Below are 20239 nucleotides of genomic sequence, written 5' to 3'. Positions count from 1 at the left end.
AGACTCATTTACATATAGGTATGTTGAAATTTGAGTGTTCTTTGCAAGATCTCACACAGTGAGTTATGGGAGTTTGTTGTTTCCCCATTGTTGTGTGATCATGGTGCTAATAGTTAGCAGGGTGGTGTAAGGAGTGCAGGGTGTTTTCACCCTCTGCAAAAACACAGATTTATTTTTTTCGATGTTCTAAGTTTTAGATTAAGACACCCGAGTGCCGTGATCTCATGTTGCATTGAATTTAGATTTTAGATGCGTCCGTGATATATATATATATATATATACACACACACACACACACACACACACACACACACACACACACACACAGAAACTCCACAGACATACCAGAGTGGAGAAAGAGAGAAAATCCAAAGGCTTCTTGGAAATTCAAAGAATACTCACACTGAAGAAATTTAATCATGAAGTTAGAACCTGATCAAATTTCTCCCAGTGACTCAAACAGAAGCCTAAGTTATGTACCAGCAGCAGTGACATAGCTATGTTTACCCAATCTGAAAATGATATACCAGAGGACTTACTATGCACATAGGTTTCATCAGTATTGTTCATTTCCCACAGGTACTAGTTATCACAGGTTCAGATGAACTATTGCATTGTTAATGATCTACAGCTATTTCATTCTGTTTCTTTATTTTTTGGCTATCAGATCTAAGCAATTTGGTGACGTTAGAGCTGGAAGGTAATAAACTTGATGAAGGTTCCACCAGCACTTTGGCTTTTAAACCACTGAAAGAACTCTCCTATCTGAGACTTGGCAAAAATAGGTTCCGGACTATTCCACAGGGATTGCCTCCTTCCATTCAGGTAAGAAATACATGCACTCCTTCCATTATCAAACACAAGCTGAGATGGTGAGGGTCTCAGAATTAGGATAGATTTTAATCAGGGCAGTGCAACTGTCTAACAGAACACAAGTGTACTAGTACAATAGCACCTGGACAAACCCTAATTAAACAAAGAAAAAAAAAACATATCAGAGATATCCCAGAAGACAAAATCATGAAAGGTTGCAGTTTTCTGAAGATTCCCTAGTTCTTGTAACTAGTGCAAAATAAGAGTAGCAAATCATTAGTTGAAGACAAATGGTGAAAAGGTGTTATTCTGGTGGTTTCAGAGAATCTTTTTCTGGAGTCTGACCATCCTGATCAGCAGAAGTCAAGGCTTTTGTAACTGCCTGAAGATGTACTGATCAGCAGAATGACCAGGACAATAAAGGCACGTTTAGTAAAGGAAACAGGTATAAGGGTCACCATGGCATGCTGGCAAAAAACTGGAACATCCAAAACTGCAGCAGAGAAATTAGTGTTCCATTACACCTTAAGTCTTACCTTATGAAGCACAGAATTTGACCATTCTACATCCCCCCAGTTATTCCAATTATATATGGCAACATTTTAATTTTGGAGCGTCATAAAGTTTTTATAGTTTACCTTATATGACATCACCAAAAGTTCAGTGAACTTTATGCTACATGACGTCAACACAGGGATATCATTTTCTGTAAAGACATCCCATGTTATCCCTACAGTGACTTCACCAAGGAATACAGTAGAATTATGTGGCCATATCTTTCAAAAAAAGGGTGATAAATGTTTTTATTAAGAAACCACCCACACAGTGTTGGTAGGTAAGAATGGTGGAAAATGCATCAAATAACTTATATAATAACTGCTGTGATATATATTAAAGTGTGACAAAACACTAAGGAAAAGAAAAAAAATCTGATAATACTTGATGCTGACCTGCATTTGCAGTAGTCAATGGAGCTTTTTTAATATCTATTTTTTTATCACAGGTTATTCTTGTTTTATTTTTATTTTTTATTAAAATCAACTATGAAAGCAACACATATTTTTTAATAGCACATTTAATCTAACTACATCTAGATCACAATGCAATATAATCATCCAGTACATTTCCATTCCATATGCTATAAAGGAAAACTAATTAAAGATCATTGGGTTTTATGTTGGTTTTTTTTTTTTGTTTTGTTTTTTTTTTTTAATTTAAGTGTCAGATATTTAAATTGTAGCATGGCTTTCTGGCACAGAGGGATGAAGTTCTACAGTGATCCAGGTGACTAGGGTACAATTAGCAGACCCAGCACAGAAGGAGTGAGAGAGGAGTAAAGGGGAATATGGCTTGCTCACCTCTTCCAAGGGTAAGAAAAGGTTTGCACACAAACTGAAGAGAACAACGGGTAGTGCGTTTAGACTGGTGGAGAACAATAAAATCTCTGCTTGTGCCATGTGGGGAGGAGCAAGGCTGCCTGGAGGAAATGTCATTTGCTGAAGTGAGGGAAACACCCTCTATGGATAGCCCATAGTTCCTTGAAATATCTAGATGGCTGGCTGAATGATAGCCCCTCCCGATCTCTCCTTATACCAGTGATGGGGGCCAATATCGACAGGCACTGGGGGAAAACAGTGGCACAAACATAAATGAATAGAAAAATAAATAAATACCAGGGTGGTGCACTGATCGATACTGACCAATTTCAGGCCAGCCCAGGTGAAACAGAAAACATTTCACAAACAAAAAAACATAGAAATATAAGAAATAACTGAATAGTTCAGACTAATTACATAGAAAACATGTATACATGCATTCCAGTGAACAAGTACAGCACAGTGTGCAATCAAGAAGAGTTTACAATACATATAACTTTCTAAAGTGAGTCAATCTTCATCCAGTCTTGAGACTGGAGAACAAACATGGAAACTTTCTAAAGTGAGTCAATCTTCATCCAGTCTTGAGACTGGAGAACAGACATGGAAGGAAGATAGGTTAGCTTATATGTCCTGTGTTGAAGCAGGAGCATTTACTTGAATGAAGAAGAGCTTTTTGATTTGCATTCTGAATTTGGAATAAATGTAGATTTCCTTAACATTGATGGGGAAAGCATGCCAAAGCTGAGATGAGAAAGCATGTGGACTCCTGTAGAGTTTGGTTCTAGGGATAATGAGAGTTAGTGTGGCTTGTGAGTAGTGTCTCAGGTTACACGAGGAGTTCTTTTTTCATGACGTATAGCTGCAAGGGGAGTAAATGTGAGGAGCTGGAGTAGTTTGTAGAGCTGAGATCCTAAAAGCAGGCCAGATCTTTGTTTTATGGGTAGCCATTTGGCATCTTCTAGGGTGATGCAGTGATCTTCACAGAGAGGTGAGTTTGTAGTGAATTGACAGATGCTGTTAGAGATAGTCTGGAGAGTGGCAATGTTTTTCTTGGAAGTAAAAGCATAAATTGAGAGCCAATATTCAAGTTGAGAAAGAATAACTCCTTTGCCAATAGCTGCTCCGGCTGGTTGGGATAGAAAGGGGGAGATCTTTTTGGCCCAGAAGAGGCAGGAGTTTATTTTGGCTCTCACTATGTCTGCGTGGAAATGGACGTTTAGTGGCTGATCAAGTCACAGTCCTACTTATTTGAAGGTGGAGGCTGTCTCTATGGAATGGTTGTGTAGGTCAAAGACAGTTGACGAGTTAGGTGCTTGGTGAATTTTCTGTGGAGTTCCAAATACCATGTTTTTTGTCTTGGTGGGGGGTGAGAAGTAGTTTATGGTTACAAGCCATCAGTGGAGCTTATGTAAGTCTGAATGGGGTTGGCATTGAATGTTGGTGTGAGAGGGACCTGACTGGTAAATGACCATGTCATCAGCATAAGCAGGAGATGGGTGAAGTCACAAGGATGTTTGTTAATGAATATGGAGAAGAGGAAGGGGGCAGGGATGGATCTTTGTGGCACACATGTGGCAATAGGTGCATATTTTGATTGGGAGGATCCTATTTTAAGTCTGAAGTGTCTATCAGTGAGGAAGATTTTAAACCAGGGAGCAGAGTCTGGACTGATACAAATTTCAATTAGTTTGTTTTGGAGAAGATAGTGGTTTATGAGGTCAAATGCTTTTGTCAGATCTATAAATAAGGCACCTGTAAGGAGTACATTATCAGAATTTAGAAGGATGTCATTAGCTAGGCACCAAAGTGCTGTCATTGTCCTTCGTCCAGGCCAGAATCCATGTTGTTTAGAGGAGAGCAGGTGGTACTGCTGGATATAGAAGGAAAGTTGGGTGTAGACTACCGTTTCAAGAAGTTTGCCCAGAATTAGGAGGATGGGTATGGGAAGGAACTGAAAGGTATTCTTTTGGGCTGGTTTGCTCTGAGACGGGTTTAATTAAAGCAGTTTTCCAAATCTGTGGCATGATGTTTTGTGTGAGACATAGATTATATATGTGGCTGAGTGGAATATGTAGATGCTGTCTGAAGTGATATATATGAACTACAGGTTTATGTTGTCAGATGCAGGAGGGGTGTCAGTGGAAATATTTTGAAGCAGAACAGAGACTTCTTTGGGATGTATGAATCTGAAGTGAAAGTGGTGGATGAATGGAGGTGGAGTGGGCAATGCTTGATCTGTGGGAGGTATGGAGTTTGAGGGAAGATTTCTAAATTCTTTATGGAAATCTTCTAGAGAAAGTTTTACTGAACCACACAATGTTTTTTTAGACGGTATTATTAGAAAATTTTCTTCTTGTAAGTAGGTTAAACCTCATTCCAGAACTGTTTGGGGAAATGCAATTTGATGTCCTTAGACTCACTGCTGCAGTATTCTTAACACTCAGAATTGAGAAACAACAAGGATTACACACCAATGAAATTTTTTTAATATATCAGTCTTAACGCCTCGGCCACAACAGCCTTCGAGTACAAACTTTTAATGAAAACGCACTCCCATATATATATATATATTAGATAATCATTCAATTAAATGCAATTAAAGACATGATAAAAACTGGTTAGCATCAAATTTAAAGTAAACATCTCCAAAATATTATTCAGTTTAAGCTCATTGGTAACAATGTATTAAACTGAAACATAAAATTAAAGTAAACATCTCCAATTTACTTCTCTGTTTAAACATTCAGAATTCCCTGCCATGGACGCCCAGTGTCCGGCCAGTGTACCCAAAGACTTCCTGCTGCATTTAAAGGTATGCCTGAATGTCACTCAAATGCTCCCTGTGGTAGGACACAAAGGTGACATTCTGGCTTACCATAAACAGAACTTCTTTGCCGCCAGACTGAATGCATCGTTTCACCGTCGATCTGTTTACCTGCATCTCTTTTGCCAGCTGAATGCATTTTCGTTCTCTAGTGATTACCTACACCTGTTCGCAGTGCAGATAAGTGCCCTGTTGAGGTTTTTTGTTTTCTCTTGCTTTTTTTGTGCTCCTTGGGGTTAATGTCATCCATGAAATGTAAATGCCAGTGTGGGAGACAGATTATCAATAAAGACAGCCACAATAAGTGTCTTTTTTGTTTAGGAGCATCTCATGACCATATGTCTTGTTCTATTTGCCAGGCGTTCATTCCAAAAACCTTTTGCAGTAGACTTTCTTCCATTTCTTTGTATCTTGAGAACCAGCATCTTAAGTTTCTTGCTAAATATACAATGGATGGAATCTCCCACCCCGAGGGTCAGCCATTAGGGAAGAAGAATGTGAAGAAAGTATGACAGGAATCTTCTGTTGTCCAGCCTTTGCCAGGTGTTTCTCCCAAGGTTGTTGCAAATCCAGAGACTCGCCCAGCTGTGTTGTTGAATTCCTCTACCATGACCATCTTGGAGGCTGGTGAGGTTCCGACTGGCAGCACGTCCAATGAGGATTTGCAGGCGTCCATCTCGGATGTTCACGGGGAACGACGGTTGATTTTTTCTGAGGGCCCTAGGGGAGTTCCTCAGATATTAGTTGGGGAAGAAGTTTCTACTATGGTTCTCGACTACCGTCATGTGTCTGAGTCTTCTCAGTTTTTTGGAGGGGACGTTCCATTAAAAAAGAAAAAAAACTTAAACATGTTTCGTCTGCTCCTAAGGATCCTCAAAGCGAATGACAGGCTTTCACTCAGTTGCTATTTTCTGTTTTAATGTCTTTAACACCTCCTCAAGGGGTTTCAGTTCCTGCTCCTCCTTGGTCCTCTACTCCCCATAAAAGGCCTATAGAACAGGATTCTTCTGAGACTGAGCTGGATTCTGATGATGAATCCCTGACTTACTCTACTCAAATTCCTTCTCCTCTGGACTATTAGTCCTGATGCTCTTTTTGAGGAAATTTCCTTTGAGGATGCACTCTTTAGGATGATGGATTTTTTTTAAAGTGGGATTGTGTTCAGGTCACTGATACCCATAGGAGGTAATACGAGTTGCTACAGTTGGAGTCTCCTAAACCTCCATCTATTCCTCCTGTTTTGGCTGCTTTGCTGAATTTTTTTTTCCAGTGCCTCTCATGCTCCTGATTCTTTACCCCCTACTCCCAAGAAGGCCGACAGGTTTTATAGGACACCTGAGGATTGTTTTTTTGTATAAATGTCCTGCTGCTGACACTTCTGTTGTCTCTGCAGCCTCTGATAAGTAGTCTTAATTGCTTCCTTCACCCAAGTTATTTCCTTCTGACAAAGATAGCAGAACTATGGAACAGATGGGTAAGAAGGTTTACACTTCTGCTAGTAGGTTGTAGGGCTATTAATTATCAAACCCATATGTCTAGGTATGTGTTGGCTCTTCTTTCTCAGACCTGTCAACTTATTTCTGATTTTCCTGAGTCAGAGGGTAGAACTTCTGTTTTTTCCTTGCTACGGACTTCCTCTCAAGTCATTAGTCATTATATTAAATGTAGTTATGATGTGGCAGATGCCTCTTCTAGGGCTGCTGTTTTTGGTTATTTATTTATTTATTTATTTGACATTTGTTGACCAGGTTAGCCCAGCTGGGACAGAGACCTCTTTCAGTGGAGACCCGGGAAGAAAAGCTCCACAGTAATTACATACAATATGTTGAATAGTATTAAGTTAATAAAACAAGAAAAAAGTACATAGAATAAGTAAAGCAGATTAAGCATGCATGGCAATTAGAATCAACATTATAGTACATGTAGGTACAATGCAGAGTTCAGAAATACAAATGGTTATAACTGTAAGGAATACAAGATTGTTAAGAGTGTAGTTACAAATAAGTAAGAAAGAATTTCTAAGCTTAATATTTAACTGATAATGAGTCATATACCAAAAACAGCAAAGACAGGCGTAGTGTGCAAAGATAAAAGGTAAAGTAGCGAAAATAATTTTAAAAAGAGTATAGAGGCAAAGAAGAAGGAAAAGATAATTAGGGTAAAAAAAAAAGGGGGGGGGTAGAGAATATCCAAGAGAGGCGAGTCAATCAGGTGGGAGATAGCACTGACATAATTTCGTTTTGCTTAAGTGATTTTTTTTTTACTGCCTTTCTGAATAGGGATTTGGATCTAAGGAGACGAATGTCTAGCGGTAATGTATTCCAGTTTACAGCAGGCGGATAGCAATAACATTTTTTTTCCTAAGTTAATCATGAGTTTGTAACTGGACAGGAGATGTTCAGAGCTCTGGAATGTTCTTGGAGGGGTGTAGTGGGAGATTATAGAGGTGATGCTAGGGCAGAAAGTTGGCTGGTAAAGAATAGAATTAATTATTTGGAGCTGAGGGAGGAGGAGGTTATGGGGAAATTCTAACCAGTTAAGTTTCCTGAGAGCGAGGCAGTGATGAGATGAGTAAGGCATCTTTATGGTTCATTTATGATGAGATATTCTTGGCTTAGACTCCAGCCTCCACCTGATGATATTAAAGCTAAGTTGATGGAAGTTCTCCTCGATTCTAAATTTTGTTTGGGGAAGCTGCTGTTTAAGTCCCTTCAGGATAAGGCTAAGGCTTTACAGCAGCTTAAACATGTTTTTGTTTCTCTTGTGCCTAAATTTCAGAGAAACTATCCTGCTAAGCCTGCCTTTGTTTGTAGACATTCCTGCCCTTCTACTAAAGGCAAGAAGAGTGGCAAGATGGGCTTCTCCTGCTAAGGTTTCTGAAGCCTTCCTTTCCAGAAAAATGAGGTGCTGCATGACTATATGTCTCCACCCAGCCACATTTCCCTTTCTCTTTGCCTTTCTTTTTTTCTTCCTGCTTGGCTTCAGATCATTCAAGATTCTTAGATTTTGTCGATCATTCATCAGGGGTACTTCATGGTGTGGAAATCCTGCCCTTCTTTTATGAGCATTCCTTAACCTCCTCAGAAACAGCTTCCATTTTTCCCAGAGGTTCTTCAAACTCTCTTGACTCAGGGTACTACTCAAGAGGTGCCTGTGTCCCAAAGGGGGGAAAGGTCCACTCCAGACTGTTTCTAGTGCCAATAAAAGGGGCACTTGGAGGCCTATTTTAGATCTCTCTCATCTAAACACTTTTTTAAAAGTGCCTTCATTTTGGATGTTGTCTATTCAAATTCTATTTCCTGTCCTGCTCCCTCAGGCTTATATGGTGTCTCTGGATCTCAAGGATGCTTATCTCCATATTCCAATTGATCCTGTTTTCTGGATGTTTTTACATTTCTCTATTTCTTCCTGGCATTTTCAGTTCTCTGCTTTGCCCTTTGGCATTTCTACTGCCCCAGGGGTGTTCACCAAATGCCTAGCTCCTGTGATTGCTTTTTGCAGACTTCAAGGGATCCAGATATTTCCGTACTTAGATGATCTGTTGATTCAGGTGTCCCCTCCAGAGATTCTTTTGTAAAACCTTCATTTTGCCATTTCCCTTCTTCAAAGCATGCGGATCACAATAAATTTCAAAAAGCTTTCTCTGTTTCTCATGTTTTTCCTGGGCTGCTTGATTCAGTCTGTGCCCTGCCCTCTCCAAAGGCCTTAACTCTCAATTCTTTCTTTCACACTCTTCTTCTGCTGGCTTCCATTACCACTAGGGAATTTCTGAGAGCTCTGGGTTTCATGACATCCAAGATTGTGATGATCCCTCTGGCCAAACTTCACATGAGAAAGTTTCAGTGGTTTCTGAAGTCAGTGTGGCTTCAACATGCATATCCTCTAGACTTTGTAATTCCTCTTCTTCCTTATCTGAGATAGGAACTTCACTGGTGAATTTGGCAATTGTCTCTGAACCCAGGGATCCCTTTTCATCCTCCTCTTCCCTCTCAGGATTTGTTCACGGACGCTCCAGACGTGGGTGTGGTCACCTTGCCAGTGGAGAGAGCACATCAATGTCAAAGAGATGAGAGCTCTTCTGCTGGCCCTTCAGGACTTTCATCCTCTTTTCTCTCCAGGGCCTGTCAAGGTCTTCACAGACTATACCAAAGTGATGTGGTATATCAACAAACAGGGAGGAACGAGATTCTACCTTCTTTGCTGGTTGGCATTTCTGGTATGGGATCTTGCTGTCAAGTATCAAGTGACACTTCAGGCAGTTGGTATCCCTTCCGGTCAGAACATTACGGCAGACACACTGAGCAGGTCCTTAACTCAGTCCTACTTCACAGGGATGTGTTTTTGGACATTATTCACCAGTGGGGTACTCCTCAAGTGGAACTTTTTTTCTCCCCCTCTGAACAGACGACTTCCTCAGTTTTGTGCCAGAGTGAAAAGTGGATGCCCTCTCATTTTCTTGGAAGGGGATGTGTCTTTATGCATTCCCTCCCCTTCCTCTCAATCCGAAAGTCCTGTTCAAAATTCAACAGGATGCTCCTAAAATCTTGTTGGTGACTCCCTTTTTCGGCTGTGACAGCACTGGTTCCCTCTGCTTCTGCATCTAGCCAGGGGCAATCATCACAAATTACCTCACAGAGTGGATCTAATCAGACAATAATAAGACAAGGGATCTCTCATCCATTTCCACCTGTCCATGCTTCAACTGAAATTGTGGGTGATAGGATTTTGATTCCTCACAGACACATTTTTTTCCTGAGGACGTGCTGCATGTCCTGCTGGAGGACAGGAAACTACTACTAGGCAATCCTACTTATCCAAATGGAAGAGATTTTCGATTCAGTGTCCATCTCATAACCTGAACCCACTTACTGTGGATGTTCCTTTGGTTTTCTCTTATTCGTGTGAGTTGCTCAATGCTAGTTTGGCCTATTCTTCTATTAAGGCCAACTTATCAGCCATCTCTACTTGTCTGCCTTTATCTCCTCCTTTAGCTTCTAGATGTGAAGTTAAACAATTTCTCAAAGGCATGCTTAATACTAGACCTCCCAGGAAGTCTGTTCCACCTCCCTGGAATCTTAATTTTGTTTTGGAGAAGTTGACTCAGGCTCATTTTGAGCCTGCTCTTTCAGCTTCCTTGCAACATTGTTCTTGGAAGACTGTTCTGTTGCTTGCTCTTACTTCTGTCAGATGGGTGTCTGAGTTGCAGACCCTTATGGCTTGTCCTCCATTTTTGATTTATGCTCTATGGTACGCAAGGAGTGATATTCAGGCATACCGTTAAATGCAACAGGAAGTCTTTGGTATACTGGCCAGATGACGGGCTTTCATGGCAGGGAATCCCGAATGTTAAGAATATTGCAGCAGTGAAGGCAAGGACATCTACTGTTATGGTAAGATTTTACACAACTGTACTTTTCTTTGTTTGGAGATTTCTTTTGTGCCTTCTGATGGACTTCTTGGTTAGAGTACACAAGAGTATAAAGGAGGTGCGATTGTCAGTTGTGGGGGTCTGTTTCCTTTTTTGTCATGTTTCATCGCTAAGAGTTGAAAGATTAAAGGCTTGCATCATCTCAAACTTTACATACATCACATTTCTCATCTACCAACATAGCATCAAACATGCCACCATCTCACATCTGTACATATCTTATCTCACGTCTGTCATCCTGCTTTTCATTATAATCTCTTTTTCTTTACTTGTATCTCACCACCATCTATGATACAGCTACATACTTCTTTTTTAAATCCTCCCTACCCCCTTTGTTTACTACGCTCACCTCACAATTATTTTCATTACTTCCTTCCATTCTTTCTCATTCTCCATCTATCTGTCCCCTCACAAATCTTCTCTTACCTCCCAACATCTAAGCATTATTTCTGCCTACTTAATATATGAAGTCATACATGTTATACATGCCGCATGCTGTGTATACTTTATGCATTTATTGTACTCTTTTTAATTTTATATTTGGCCTACTATTTTATTGCATTTTTTAGTAATATCTGTGGAACTTTTCTACCTGGGCCTGCAGTGAAAATTGCTCAGGCTGCTTGTCTTGGAATATAAACTGACTTAAAAATCCCTAAAACAACTTCCCTAAAAGGCCAAGTTTACTATTGAAAATCTACACATTACACCATTAAGTAACAGTAACAATTAAAATATATAGCACTATAACATACCAACAAAAAAAATTCTCAACAACAGTTTGAAAACGAAAGAGGGTGTTAATTTTTTTCCCTATCCCTCATGCCATTTGCAATGTGCCCAGTCAGCCCAAACTATGTGCATTTAATCCTGTATGCATATAAGTCTAATGTGCTGCCAAGGCCTGGCCAAGAATCTCTTGCTCCATGACGAATCCTGCTCACCCATCCTCCAACGTATGATGTCCCCCACTCTCCCCTGGAATCAAATAGCAGGGCTCCTCTAGCACCTGTTGCGCTAATCACACCCCAGGTACCAGAGACAGTTAGGGCTTCAATGTGTGCAACAATTATACTAGCTAGCAACAGTAGTTAGGGATGTGTATTCAATAAAATGATGATGTAAAATGCAGTGAAAAGTGGAAGGAAAACAGCATTTCTCTGCAGTTTTACAAATGTTTTAGTAGAGAAAGCATGCATAATTCACAATACAAAACAATTTATAACATTTACAAAAGAACCTGCACATTAGAACTGCTACACCTATAGCAGAAGAGCAGGGCTCCTCTGGCACCTGCTCTGTTAATCACACCCCAGGTACCAGGACAGAGGACAGAGTTAGGGCTTTAATGTGTGCAACAGTTATACCGGCTAGCAACAGTGGTTAGGGATGAGTTGCCATACCTACAGAAGCAGAGGTATACCCTGAAAATTCAGATATGTATACCAAATGTTAACAGCCAACACCTTCTGCGTATATCATACATATTCCAAAAATATAGCACAAAGAACCAACCCACCTCCTAGGTATGTAGAATACACATATATGTCTAAAGAACACCTCTAGCATCCAAGTTTGATGAGCAGCTTCTTTATATCCCTTTCTATAGGCTAACAAGCAGGAAAAACAAACCTATTTTCCTCAAGTGAAACTGATCTGTTTTGCTGCCTGCTGTCTATTTCAAGAGAAATAAAGAAGATCTTCACCATACTTAGGTGCTGGAGTTTTTTTTGACAAATACATATATATGTGTGTGTGTGTGTGTGTGTGTGTGTGTCCGTCCGTTTGAAGTGTTGCTTTTACTGAAATGGAATGGCCAACTCGTTTGATTGATTCCTATTTCATCGCTGTACTGACAGGGTTCTGGGAGAGATCAATGGATAGCGGGGATAATGAACTTTCTTCTTTTTCACCTAGTGTGAGATTTTTGGAGTTGGTAGATTTATGTTGCAGGACGGGGTGTTGGGATGTGCAGTGAGAATTACCTCCCCCTACAAAAACATTTTTTTTGTGCTTTTGGTAGTTTCAACTAAACATTCCACCACTGTAAGCTCAATGACAGAATCTTAGTTGACAATGATTTTACAATGCTGTTACATACATGCATGCACATATACATGTGTCTACACACACACACACACACACACACACACACACACACACACACACACACACACACACACACACACACACACAAATTATTGTACAATTTAGGAAGAAATGAAAACCGCAAATAATATCACTTTAAAGTTTAAAAAAGTGAGCTTTATAGTTCTAAGCAGAAAGATGGGGTAATATGAGTCTAGCCTTTTGAAGCAAATGTCCCAAAACATCCTTCTTTGGAAGGATTGACAATGTTGCAAATCATTTGTGAGCAGTGTTTGTGTGTACCTTGCAAAGGGTTGTCAACCCCATTCATAATTAGTTCACAGCTTTCCATCAAGAGATTGTTGGGATAGTGTCTAGCTCACCTATGACCCTAAAATGGATTAAATGGGTTAGCAGAAATGTATTATATACAAGTATGTGTGATTCTATCATGTTTTGTTGTGCTGTACTTTTGTGACACCTCCAATTGATGCCACACCATCAACACATACCTTACTGTGTCACCAAAAGGTGTGCTATCATGGGTACACAGTACAGGTTGGGAGGGGGGGGGGGCTGGTCTTGGTTGATCACACTTAAATGAGTCCAAAGGATACAAAGTTGCTTGACCATTTTGACTACACACACACACACACACACACACACACACACACACACACACACACACCATTATATACCTTTCTGTTTTCTTACGGTCTGCTGCAGAACTGTAAACTGTTCTCTTTCCTCTCCCTACCTTATCCAACTTCACTACTCACTTTCATTCACATGAATCAAGGTGATTATATATATCACTCACCTACTTTATGGTAAAGTTATGTACGAGAAGCCGTATAACTTCCATTTCATTTCCTTGCCTGCTATGCTATTATACAGGTTGTTTAGATGGGTTCCCTTCAGATGACTGAAGTTTTAAAACTTCGAATTTCATATGGCCTAGACCATATGATCGAAGTTTTAAAACTTCAAATGTTCTGAACGGAGATCACCATACAGTGCGGAACGGGAAATTTTCCCTTTTCCTCGCAGTGATCTCGGAGTTGGTATATTTAAATAGCAGGGGGTGTGGTGGGGGTGCAGAGGGACTTGCCCCCCTGCAAAACGTCCAGGAAAATTTTTGTGCTTTGCTTTTCTTTTTCTTTCAGGTGTTCAAAGTTTTGAAACTTCGATCATATGGTCTCGGTCATATGAAATTCAAAGTTTTAAAACTTTGATCACCTGAAGTAGATCCGTTCAGATACATAGTAAAACATATTTTTATGTGAAGTTTCAAAGTCTTACTTCCTAGAAGCGAAGTTCATAAGTACTTACTTGGCAGCTTATCTGTAATGCCTTACATTCCCATAGTAGTTTTATATTTTTTATTTGCATAAGAATAACCCAGACACGGGTCAAAGAAGGGTGTTTTGGGACATTTGCTTCAAAAGGCTAGACTCATATTACCCCATCTTTCTGCTTAGAACTATAAAGCTTATTTTTTTTAAACTTTAAAGTGATATTATTTGCAGTTTTCATTTCTTCCTACATTGTACAATAATTTGATGCATTTTTTTTGTTCTTGTGTTACGAGATTTTGTATTCTTGTACTACCATTTTTTTTTTTGGAGCTTTTTTCAACTTAAAAGTTTAACCAATTGGACTTTCCTGGTGTATGTGTGTGTATATATATATATATATATATATATATATATATATATATATATATATATACACACACACACACACATGCATATGTGGTTGCCGAGCACTGGATCGAATGGCGAGTGCTCCAACACTCTGTAGAGTGTCACCACTTGGTCAACACAGACAGGTGGTTGAGATGTATGCAAGATCGACAATCCCCAAGTACAGGAATACTTCCTTTACCCGGGGACTGTGAAATCTTGGAGATAGTATATATAATTAGCAGGGGGTATGGGGGTGTAGGAGGCTTGCCCTGTGCAAAAACACTTGCTGTTGGTTTAGTCTGCTCTCAGGTAATCCCCACAGCATGTTCAAAATATGTCAATTTTGATGATTTATAAGTTATGTACTCACCATAACTAGGCATCTGTGTTATCCATTTTCATTCTTTCTCACTTATGGGGTCTGATTCTGATGCTGACACCAAACCTAGACGCAGTTGCCAGACTTTGGATCCAACTCTCGAGCTCTTCCCTCTACACATTATGCCTTACTCCTTCCCTATTGCCTTAGATTGAGTTTGCTGCTCTATATCACAATAGCAGAAGAGGAACAGATATAGCCAGATAAAAAAGACAGGGCTCAAACCTGGAACTCTGTGTTCCAAACACAGTCCAATAGGTCCTTCCAGAAGAAAAATGGATGGGAAGGGACTTGAGGAAGATTGAAAATGGACAACACAAATGCCCAATTATGGTGAGTACATAACTTATCAATATCTGATGTTGTCCTTTTCATTTTTCCTTACTTATGGGACAGAGCCCCCAGCTATGATGGCCTTGGATGGCCTTCATGGAACGATATTCCAGAGTGCTGCCGAACCAAAGGAGGCTCTATTTCTAGATATGATGTCTATTTTGTAATGCGACACAAAGGTATGCATCTTGGACCATGTAGGTGCTGCACAAATGTCATCAACAGACGTTCTTGACCAAAAAGCAGATGAACAAGCCATGGACCTAGTTGAATGAGCTTGGGGAGGTTTTGGTAATATCATATCCTTCTGAGAATAAACCCATGAGATACAGTCTGTAATCCAATTAGCTAGGGTAACTTTAGAAACTGGTTGCCCTGGGTGATTTTGAGAGAAAGTTGCAAAATGCTGGTCTGACTTTCTAAACTGTTTGTCCTGTGAAGTTAAATATGTAGTTGTCTGTGCACACCAAGGAGGCATAACATGTGCTCTCCTTTACTGGAAAAATTTGGAAAGAAAACTGGCAAGTGAATGGATTGGTTGATGGTATTTTTGTAAGCCACTTTACGTATATAAAAAACAAAACAAAAAAAGAAGGGTTTGTCCCCAAGTAAACCCTATCATTATGAAAAACAATGTAAGTTTTTTTTGCTGAAAGAGCCTCAAGTTCAGATATTCTTTTTGCTGAAGTTATAGCTACCAAGACAACTGTCTTCCAAGACAAACATTTTAGATCAGACTTGTCGGGGGGTTCCAAAGGTATTTGTGTTAAACCATCAAGTACTACAGTGAGATTCCAAGGCTGTGAAGGATCCTTTATCAGAGGTCTCAGAAGAAAAATGCCTTTCATAAAACCTTTACACAATCTAGAGAAAGCATAGGAAAAGTATTTATTCCCTGTGTGGAAATTTGAAATTGTTGCCAACTGAAGTTTAACTATGGAGAAACTAGCCCCATCACTGAAAAGAGTTGTCAAAAAATGAAGAATAGCATAAATTGCAGAAAAAGGATCAATCTCTCTATCTGACACCCGAATAGGCAACCTTTTCTATTTAGCTTTATAAACTTTTTTGGTGGCATTCTTTTGTGAACCTAAAATAATGGCATGGACTGGAGAAGAGAGCCTGCACTGTCTAACTATTACAGGAAGTGGAGAAACCATGTGGTCAGCTTGATGGCCTGAATGTTGGGGTATTGAATCTCCCATGGGTGAGAGAGAAGATCCTGAGTAGGCTCCAGTATCCATGGAGGATAATGAAGATGAGACTGTAGAAAGGGGAACCATATTTGCCGGGACCAGAAGGGGGCAATGAGGACAACTCAGCTCTTCAGCTTGTTTGCTTTCTGCAAAAATCTTGGACTCAGCGGAAGAGAAAGATAAGCATATAGGAGACAAGAGGGCCAAGCGTAAAGAAGAGCATCGCTCAGTGATTCCCCCTTTGGGGGGATCAGAGCTAAGTACTTGCTGCACTTGTTGTTGAGAGAGGTGAAATAGGTCGCAGCACAGTTGGTCCCAATGCCTGAAGATCATATTCACTACCGGCTGATTGAGACACCACTTGTGAGGCATCAGAATGGATCTGCTTAGTTTGCCCGCAAGCACATTGGTTTTCCCCAGAATGTGCGTCACAATCAGAAAGTGGCCTGATGAGATCACCCATTCCCAAACCCTTATGGCATCTCTACAAAGGGGATAAGATTGAGTTCCTTCTTGCTTGCTGATGTACCAGACTACATACATATTGTCGAACTGAACTACAACAGTCTCCAAGGGAAGAGCATCTTGAAATGCCTGCAATGCTAAAAGGACTACTTTCATCTCTAGGACACTGATATGCAAGTTGGTCTCTTGGGGAGAACCATGTGCCTTGGACAGTTCTTCCCTAGATATGCCCCCTATCCCAGCTGAGAAGTCTCTGTGGTCACTGTGGCTACTGGGTTCAACAGAACAAAGGATCTGCCCAGAAAAAGATCATCAGATTGTATCCACCAGTGAATTTGTTACTTGAAAAAATAAGGGTTGCGATAGAATGGGCCACTGTACAGCTGGAGTCCATTGGAGAACCCACATAAAGAAGCATGTAAGAGGAAGTAGTATTATGGCAGCTGACATCGACCCGAGTGCTTGAAGAACTAACCTTGTGGAGGAGATGGATGAGAAAGGATAGCCTGGTTTCTGATAGAAGTAATGCAGTGGACAGGTAAAGATGCTATCTGTGCTGTTGTGTCCAAAACTATCCAAATGAATTCCAGGCTCTGAACTGGTGCAAGTTTTGATTTGGCAAGATTTATCATAATGCTCAAATTGTTGCAAATCGGAAGCAAATAGTCCCTGGTAAGTTGAAATTGATACTTGGAGGGGCGGTTAGGAGCCAGTCATCTTGATATGGAAACATCTGGAATCCCTTCAGTCTCAAGTGAGCTGCGACTACTGCCATGCATTTGGTAAACACCCTGGGAGCTGTGGTGAGTCCAAAAGGCAGAGCTCTGAATTGGTAATGACTGGCTCCCAGATGAAAGTGAAGAGGTCTTCCGGATCATCTGTATATTTTGATGTGATAGTACGTGACGACCTACAAAGTACATCCAATCATCCTTGTGCAGAAAAGGCAGTATGGACTGAACCATGACCATTCAGAACTTTGCTTTCTTTACATACTAGTTCAATTTGCTTCTGAGATCCCCTGTTTTCTTTGACACTAAAAAGAAATGTGAGCAAGTTCCGAATCCTATCTGGTCAGGTGGGACCCTCTGGAGGACTCTTTTTTTCTAGCAGCTTTTGTATTTCTTGTGCTGTGGCCTTCCTCTGACTGGATGGAACATTGGGAAGTTTCTTCCTTTGACAATGAGGAAGGAGGGAAAATGTTATGCAATAACCACTGGATATTGATCTTAGCACCCATAAATCTCTTCTGTTGTTTGTTCTGGTATCTATATGGAAAGAGAACCAACCCCAGACTGCCTCCAGATTTGGACAGTCTGGCAGCACTTCAGGAGCGCTGATACGGCCTGCCTGGAAAAGAAATTATAAAGCCCTGGTTCTGCAGGCTTCCCCTACATCAAAGGCAACGTCTACCATTAAAATTTCCCCTGCTGTCTCTGGAGAAATTGTCCCCATGTGAGTCTTGGAAAGGTCCCTGATATTTACGGAACCACATTTTCTTACTACCTCTCTGGTTCCTAGAGAAAGTCTGTTGAGGCATATAAAACTTCATCCCCAAACCAGATGGGCTTTTTCCTTCTTGTTTGCTGCAGGTAAGCATATATTTTACTGATGGCCCAAGCAAGGAAGTGCCATCAAATGGAGCATTAAAAAAGGACGTCTTAAAGGGCTCCACAAAGTCGCATAGCTGCATCCAGGCGTGTCTCCTTATGGCGATGCCTGAGCCAGCTGCTTCTGAGGTCCCTTCAGCTGTGTGAGAGATTAACCTCATTGAAGTGTTTGAAATAGATGAGTGGCCAGTTGAGAAGAAGTCCTTTTGAAATCGTCAGCAGACATGGACTCAGAGTATTTAATAGTTCTTTAGTCAAATCTCTCTGAAGCATAGTGAAGTGCACCAGCTAATTAAATGACCTTAGAGCAAAAGTAACTGAGGTGAACACTAATTTGTCCAATGCTCTGGACTCCCTATTAGGCAGATGGACAGAAGAGCTCTGTTCTTCTATCTCTTTCTTAGTGGCTGCCGACACGACCATAGCATCAACTGGGAATCCTTTGGTCCAGTGGGTCTGTCTGCAGGTGGGGCAAAAACCTTTTCAGGGCGCTTGGGGATGGGCTTGACAGTAACCAGCTCCTTCCATGCCCTGCGGGAAAACAAATCAATAAGTTCATCCACCTGGGGGTTACCCAAAACATAGACAGGCCAGAACCAAAAGCCTCCATGAACACAGATTCTTCAGGAGAGGGGGGGTCTGAGACAACCAAACACCCTTCTGCTTTAGGATCTCTAGAATATCTCCAAAAGAGGTGTAAACTGGTAGTGATCTTGGAGATCCCTCTCCTTCATCAAAATTGGTGTCTTCTGTGAGAGACTTCATGGGGGAGTCTAGGGGTTTCCTCTTACATGTTCTCTTCCAGAGCACCTCTTCCATGGGATATTCTGGAGAGGTGTCAAAAGAGAGGGGAAGTTCTTCTACTAGAACTGGCTGTCCCTGTGGAATAGGTCTGACTGACTCAGTGCTTGGAACCAATGAGAGGAAAGGGGTAGGATCCAAAACACAAGGAGACAGTTCTCTCCAGAGAGAAAAAGCCCCTTCCACCACCTCGAAAGCCAAGGGACTGGGTGAAGCCCTGACCCACTCCTTCGGAGTGGAGGCTTCTGAAAAAAGTATATCAAGGCCACCCCAGGATCCAAGCCTGAAGGGGAGAATTAGATCCTAAATGTCTAAGGCCGAAGCTCCGAGGGGAAGGGATGGATCCAACAAACAATCTCTTTCCTGAGCTTTTCAGGCCTTTTTATTTTATTTTACATTAGGTTTCACATTCAATACCATTAACAAGCATCATCAACAAACAACACACAGCCACAATACCCCTTTATAACACTCCTTTCTGGTGTGGGTGAGTAGTGAGAAAGTAGTGCAGATAAGAATCTTTTCTATAAATTCTAGACTCAAAGCCGCATCAGTTTTAGATATGTTGTTATCAAGGTTATATCATTTCATCAGTAGTGAATTTGTTTTGTGATTTTAAAAAAAATTCTGTGTACCATTTAGGTATTCCCAAAAAGCTACCAATTCATCTTTGAGTGCCTGCCCATAGAAAACACAAGTCCCCCAGAAATCTACCATACAACTTCCATAAACTACTATATTCTGAATTCAGTACAAACTTATTCTCCCAGAAGGACATTATAGTGTTAGCATAAGTGGGAGCACACAATAACTCCATCCATTAATAAGTCATCGTCAAACAAATGGATCCAACAAAACTGGAGCCAAGCCTACCCCTTGGATCCAATGCCAACACTTCAGCTCTGAGACCTGTTGTGATCCGAGGGTATCTGAGCAGAACCAGTCATGGAAACAGTCGGAGTGGAGAAGGAAACTTTCCTTGGATCCGATGCCAAGCCTCTCCGGGATCTTGGATCCAGGTGTTCCAAAACCACTGGACTGATTTGAGAAGGAGAAATAACAGTCTTAGATTTGACATGCATACTCACGGATCCAATAGGGGATGGAGCTTGTAAGACCCCCATCTGGATCTGAGCTCTGAGAAACTTTTGCATCATCCTATCCACATCTGCTTTTGACAAGCTTCTGGAGAACCTAGAGGAAGTGATGGATGGGGGCATGGAATGCTTCTTAGG

At 40.8% G+C, this 20239-nt stretch overlaps 1 protein-coding gene and 1 long non-coding RNA gene across 3 annotated transcripts in view; one reads left to right on the top strand and one right to left on the bottom strand.

Annotated features, from left to right (window-relative positions):
* LOC122806742 overlaps positions 1-20239 on the bottom strand; it is a 1208783-nt gene that overhangs the window by 1049646 nt on the left and 138898 nt on the right. The gene's annotated exons all lie outside the window — the stretch shown is intronic.
* The window catches only part of ECM2 (extracellular matrix protein 2), a 374664-nt gene that overhangs the window by 301298 nt on the left and 53127 nt on the right, over positions 1-20239 (top strand). Inside the window, exon 7 of the mRNA XM_044077415.1 lies at positions 668-825. Within this exon, the coding sequence (XP_043933350.1) occupies positions 668-825 (158 nt within the window). The remainder of the gene's footprint in view (positions 1-667; positions 826-20239) is intronic.

The sequence above is a fragment of the Protopterus annectens genome, chromosome 7.part0 (assembly GCF_019279795.1).
Source record: "Protopterus annectens isolate FY-2018-M chromosome 7.part0, PAN1.0, whole genome shotgun sequence".
NCBI lineage: Eukaryota > Metazoa > Chordata > Ceratodontiformes > Protopteridae > Protopterus > Protopterus annectens.
Note: the sequence above shows the minus strand (reverse complement) of the source record. Positions and strands in the feature narration are given on the sequence as shown.